Genomic DNA, 6,313 nt, shown 5'->3' on the forward strand with positions numbered 1-6,313 from the left:
AGGCGTTATGACACCATATACACTCGAGTCGGGTCATTAACCCTTAATTATCTGTATTTAAATAGGCCGATCTTTTAATACTGTGCAGGTATTCACAAGGATGAAAACGTGCACTATTCTAGAGAATTAGTTATCACATCGTTAAACCAAATACTAGTAGTTATAGGATGTTTTATTTTGTTTTGCTTAGACTGGTAGGCCAGGACTCCTACGTGTCGCCTTTGAATTTTAAACAATTTAGGCATTGGATGCGATGTCTATATGATCGATGACCCGTTTATATACATTTCAAAATGTATTGATTTCATTGATCATACATCTTTTTGTATTATTACAACATATATGTTAGCTTCTTTTCTTTGATTATTTCTGATTTCTTTGATCATACATTTGGTTTAACTATAGAGGAGGTGGGCTCAGCATAAACTGTTAAGGTTTTCTCTCTCCTGCACTTGTTTTTATCTTCCGTATTCATTATCATTTTGTTGTGAAAATAAATAAACAAACAAACCCTGAGACTGTTTACAGATTGTCTTTTTTTATTGGATCGTGGGTACCGGGCTTTTCAAACACTTATTTTGCTGGTCTTGGTTTGGCCATATTTAAACAGTGGCGCTTTGAAATGTGTTTAAATGACAAACATATCATGGGGAATTACCAAATTCAATTCAAATCAAATCAAAGTTTATTTAATCGAACTTGGCAGTCAACAATTTAGACTGAATTGTGCCGATTTTACAAATAAATTTCAACAAGTTAATACTGCCCATTCAATGGCAATTAAAATAAAAAAAAATAGGTGGAATACATTTTTTAAAACCATTTCGCATGTCAGTTAAAATCTCTTCACGGCGTACATTCAACACAACAACATCAAAACTACATGTAACCTATACATACAGGCTAGTAAACGATATTGCACAGAAGATAGGATTTAAACTTAGTTCAGGAAGTCTGTCGCCACAAACGAGTTCCTATGTCTCTCAGTAAAACTGACTGGCAGTTTATATGGCTTTCTATGTCTCAGTTCATATCGTGGTTCCTCAGTTGGTTGCAGGAAGACTTGACACGGGTGTGAGGGGTCTTTCAGAATCCTTTTCAACTCGCGTAGAGACGCCTCCTTTCGGCTTGACTCTAGAGTTGGCAGTTGGTTACAGGGTATGCCACATATCTTACGAGGGGCATTCAATAAGTGATGTCCCTGACCCACTTCCAGTTGTCTGATCTAGATGAAATTTTGCATGTGTAATGATTCATATCTCTATGGGTTATGTTGCAAAAAACAGCTCTGAACTAATTGTGGTTACTGATTTACTGGTGTTTGAACTGAGTCAGGTGTGAAATGGACCAGGTGTGAAATGGAGCAAGTTGAGTGTCGCGCAGTGATCCGGTTTTTGTATTTGAAAGGACGCACACTAAAGGGGACTTTTGATGAAATGAAAAAAAACTTATGGTGATGATGCCCCATCATATGACCTTGTAAAACGCTGGCATCCTGAATTCAAACAAGGCCGGAAGTCTGTGGAAACAGCTCCCAGACCTGGTCGTCCCTCTTCTGCCATTGATGAGGCATCTGTCGGAGGACCAACCTGGGATGTCCTACAAGAACGGTGTCCAGAGCTACATCAAATGATGGGAGAAATGCAAAACTCTGGGTGGTTCCTATGAAGAGAAAGACTAATAACTGTGCCAAGTTTCATTAATCTCCTGCTATGGGAAATGGGTCAGGGACATTACTTATTGAATGCCCCTCGTAAGACATGTCTTTTGAACTTTTTCCAAATCATCTGACAAACCTCGCGGGAGACCGCCCCAGGCAGGCACCAGCACCGGGCGGATGAAAGATATGTAAATTTGCAAGAGAACATCTGAAGGTAACCCAGCACGTCTCGCTACACGCAGGTAATGTATACGCGGTTGAGCCTTTGATTGCATGATATTTACATAAGAGGAGTGAGTACCGAATTGCAAATATTTTCGGTAATTACATAGGAGGGGCGATCACCAACTTCCAAATCCCTTTTTTTTTTGTTATTTTGTGGTTTGTGGTTATTTTTCTTTTTGTTTGCAATATGCGACACCTGATTTGGCAGCTGCTTTGGATGTTTTACTGATTGTCGAAATATTTTCTGGAAGGAGATGGACAAAGATGCGCTAGGGAATACCATCCATATAATGGAATCGACATACAATAACCATAATCAGACGTGTTTTTCTCACGTTCCGTTCATTCTTTCGTGCGATCTTTCATTAAAATGACGCTTTATGGCAAGGAATACTTGAATGTATCTTATACACATTGTAAGATGATCCGGAGGCGATGGATACATAACGTATTCCCTAGCAACAGAACAATACAGATCTGAACAGAAACCAGGCCAGTGGTGAAAGTACGCAGATGTCTCAGTCTTCTCATACTCCTGTCACATTATCCACGATCTTTAGGCGAATCGATGGAAGATCGGCCATATTTAAGATCGACAGAGTGCTGCGCGTATTTTTCACCTGAAAACAGTAGTCCCTATCACAAATAAGCCAAAATTTGTACCTTGTAAAATTATTCGTCGTCCGATCGCTTTTCACCAAATGTGACTGGGGTATATGCAGCCATTCACTGCAGTCGGTTGCCAGCGTATTATTTCACTTTCTTTGCTATTTGCTTTCGGGACAAACGAGGACAATGTAGCACTGCACTCATGTTACTGACTTATATTAACAGTGTCAAATACACAGTACTGACAGAAACTAAAGGTAGTATTTTCTTTTACCTCTCCGACCGAAGTCAGGTTGCCTACTTTCACACCGTGTTGAAGTAAAGTAGGCGTGTAGAGTGCATTTTCCAAGGGCACAATTTCAGGGGACAGGACCTGACTCGGGACCTCTAAATTCCGAGCCGAATGCTTTACCAGTTACGCCACAAACGACGCTACTTTCCCGTTGCTAGACGTATTAGGCAAAGTATCGGGTTTAGGAGGCCAATATTAATAGTAATAAACAAGGTTAGAATTAACAAAACATTACAGTCGTGGGAACTTGAATAAATCAATGTTTGGATTTAAAGTTAAGCGGCCAATTGGGCGGAATTTAGGTTCTAAAAATAACGACCATCATTTTGTGCTCAAAAGGGATCAACAAAAAGATTGTTTTCGTTGATTAAGAGTAAAACGAAACTTTTTTGTTGTAAGATTTTCTTTCAAATTCTATTTTTTAGTAGAGACTTCGACATTCAATTGTCCATAATTAACAAATTTACGACATAGGCATACTATCCAGAAAATTGTTTTCTTTAAACAGAAAGAGAAAATTAGGAAATATCAAATACGTTATATGACGTAATATAAACTGAATATAACAAAATTCGTTTTAAGGCGATTCGATAGTATTTTGGTCATATGAATTTTTAGCAGCCTTTTTTTAAATTCAATTTCCCATAATTTCATCAAATTCAATATACAAAATTACTGTGATATCTGACTACAAAGCTAAAACGAATAAACTAAAGTACTGCAATATCAATGAAAATCAGCAAAATCTGATGTGATGTTTTCCTTTGTACGGTACGGCAACGCCCACATGTGACGTCAGATGACGTGTACGTAAGACGACAGCGTCGTTCAGGTCTTATATACGTTCGTCCACCCCGCCTCCTATAGTGAATGTATTCCAAGGCCCCTGTTCTAACGTCGCAGAAAATGTCTAACAACACGACAGTTGAGCCGAACGTGACAAATACCACGCCAGAGTTTGACTGGGAGCCGTATTTCTACGCGAGTTCCCCGTATGGAGAACTCCAGCTCGTGTACCTGGGCGGCTCGCTGCTGCTGGCGGTTGTCGGGAACACCGCGGTGCTGCTGACCGTCCTTCTCACAGAGGACCTCCAGACGCCGGGAAACGTCCTGCTCTGTGCGCTGGCAGTCTCCGACATCTTCCAGGCCGTCAGCAAGATTGCGGTGGCCATGTATTTCCTGGTCATACAAGAGTCGCTATCTTGTGGTCCTTTCCAAGTGGCAGCCAGCTTCGCGTACCTTTTCTTCGTGATGTTCTCCATCTGTATCATCGCACCCATCTCACTGGATAGATACTGGTAAGATCACTTGTCTTTCTCTTCACACATCGCAACCATATCACTGGATATATACTGACAACGTTACTAGTCTTTCCTTTCAATCACCGCACACATCTCACTGGATATATACTGAAATGTTACTTGTCTTTCTCTTCAATAATAGCACCCATCTCACTGGATAGATACTGGTAACGTTACTTGTCTTTCTCTTCACACATCGCACACATCTTAGAGAATAGATACTGGTAGCGTTACTTGTCACTCTTTTCAATCGTCGCACCCATCTTTTTGGCTGGATACTCGTAGCGTCACGTCTTTCTCTTTCAACATCCAAAATGTTATCTTTCTGAATGTTTTATTTCATAAGATATACCTTACCAAATACAACACTGATTCAATGTATCACATTGTTGCAACTGTTTTTAGATGCTGCTGTTTCATCTATTCAAATAGTAGAGAGGTAGTGTGATTTTTACTTACTGTTAACAAATAACAGTTTACAAAAGGGCAATTGAATATGAATGTGGAATCTGGATTATTCATGTGTATGAAGTGTGTATCGTGTATGAAACATAGCTAAAACATAGTCTCCTCCATAGCGTTTTTAGAAAGTCATTAAATATTTATGTATTCAAGCCCTTATGAGTTGCGTATTGACAGTAATGTTGTTTCATTAATGTTCAAGTTTACTTTGACTTTTTGTGCTGTGGGGTCGGTACGGTGTAAATACGGTCGGTGTGGCGCAATTGTTAGATCGTCGGGTAGGTTCGGAATAAGGAGGTACCGGGTTCAATACTTGCCATGTGCACCTGGATAACCATATAAGACTTTTTCCTGACTGGTGCAATATCTCAATGGTAAAGTGCTTGCTTTTCTGCAAAGTTGTACTGTCGCCGGGTCATATAAAAAAAAGGAATGATAGAAACTTTTCTGTTCACACTAATGAGAAAGAATACTGGAGTTGAACACACAGCACTTGTCCAAAGTGCGTTGCCTATGGGTAACAGAAAACAGCTAAGGGCACATCCCGACGTACGTGCAATTTCTCCATATGTTTGGGGAGAGGCCACGCTAGCCACGTATGTTCTGAAACCGTGAGGACCGGCTGGCCAGAGCCGGGAGGGAGTATGTCTTCGCCCGGCCACATAAGTTTTCTTTGGGGCATAAAGTTTCACGGGGGTGTCTGTGTGCTCCAAAATACGTCGGATTATCTACGATTTGGTAAGGAGGCGGTACTTGCCACTTACGGATGCCAAAAGATTTCCCACGTTTTGGCACGTAGACAGCACGTAGTCGCACGTACGGCGGGTTGTGCCCTTAGCTTTAGATTTAGACGCATGGGTAACTTTATTAACCTTGCAGTAACTCCGGCTGCCAAATTATCCTTAACCAAAAGAGAGAAAAAACGGATCCAAAACAGATTTAAACACGCATTCGTGTAAACACCTCTTGAGTCAAAGAGTATCGTTAAGGAAAATGTGTGACTGCCTGGCCAATTGCAATCTCTTTATCTGGCAGATTATCAAGCCTAATGATTTGGCAACTTTATACCAAAATCTACATCGACTGAGTGACGATACTGTTGTAAGTTAATCGCTTTAATCTTGCCAAAAAATGCAGGGCTCCTGGTTGGATTCAATCGACTTTCCTCTTGTATACATTTCACTGCTTTATGTCCGCATTGAATATTCAATTTCGAACACATTAAATCTACGCGTCGAAACGGTTTCGCTTATGACGGTTTAACCCCACCCGGGTCATACCAAATACATGAAAAATAGTCATACCGATTTATGCACCGAAAACTTTTGAGTATCTGATTCAAACACAAAATCTGGCTAACTCCCGACCATAGTTTTGAGTGCTGCCTAAAGGTAAGAGAAACGAAAAAGTATAAAGAGTTTTGATATGATATGATATATGATATGATATAATAAGATATGAGTATTTTTACTTTTTTAATTGAAGATCAGTAATCTCGACCTTTTGGCTTAAGTACGGATTCTTCGATCAAAGACGCATTTTAGAGGTCCAACCGTTTAGATGTCCACTTCTCCACTAAGAACTCAGGTGGGTAGGTTACACGCCCCTAATACCCCTGTCACATTATCCACGATCTTTGAGCGTATCGATGGAAGATCGACCATATTTAAGATCGACATAAAGTTGCGTGTGTTTTTCACCTGAAAACCGTCCCTGTCGACATAAGCCATACTTTGTACCTTGTGCAACATTTGTTGTGCAATA

General features: G+C 40.2%; 1 protein-coding gene across 1 annotated transcript in view; it reads left to right on the forward strand.

Moving 5' to 3' along the window:
• The first annotated feature begins 3,692 nt into the window (after positions 1-3,692).
• LOC118406463 (5-hydroxytryptamine receptor 1A-like) overlaps positions 3,693-6,313 on the forward strand; it is a 9,631-nt gene continuing 7,010 nt past the window's right edge. Inside the window, exon 1 of the mRNA XM_035806515.1 lies at positions 3,693-4,084. Within this exon, the coding sequence (XP_035662408.1) occupies positions 3,693-4,084 (392 nt within the window). The remainder of the gene's footprint in view (positions 4,085-6,313) is intronic.

Source organism: Branchiostoma floridae, chromosome 19 (assembly GCF_000003815.2).
Source record: "Branchiostoma floridae strain S238N-H82 chromosome 19, Bfl_VNyyK, whole genome shotgun sequence".
NCBI classification, from domain to species: Eukaryota; Metazoa; Chordata; class Leptocardii; order Amphioxiformes; family Branchiostomatidae; genus Branchiostoma; species Branchiostoma floridae.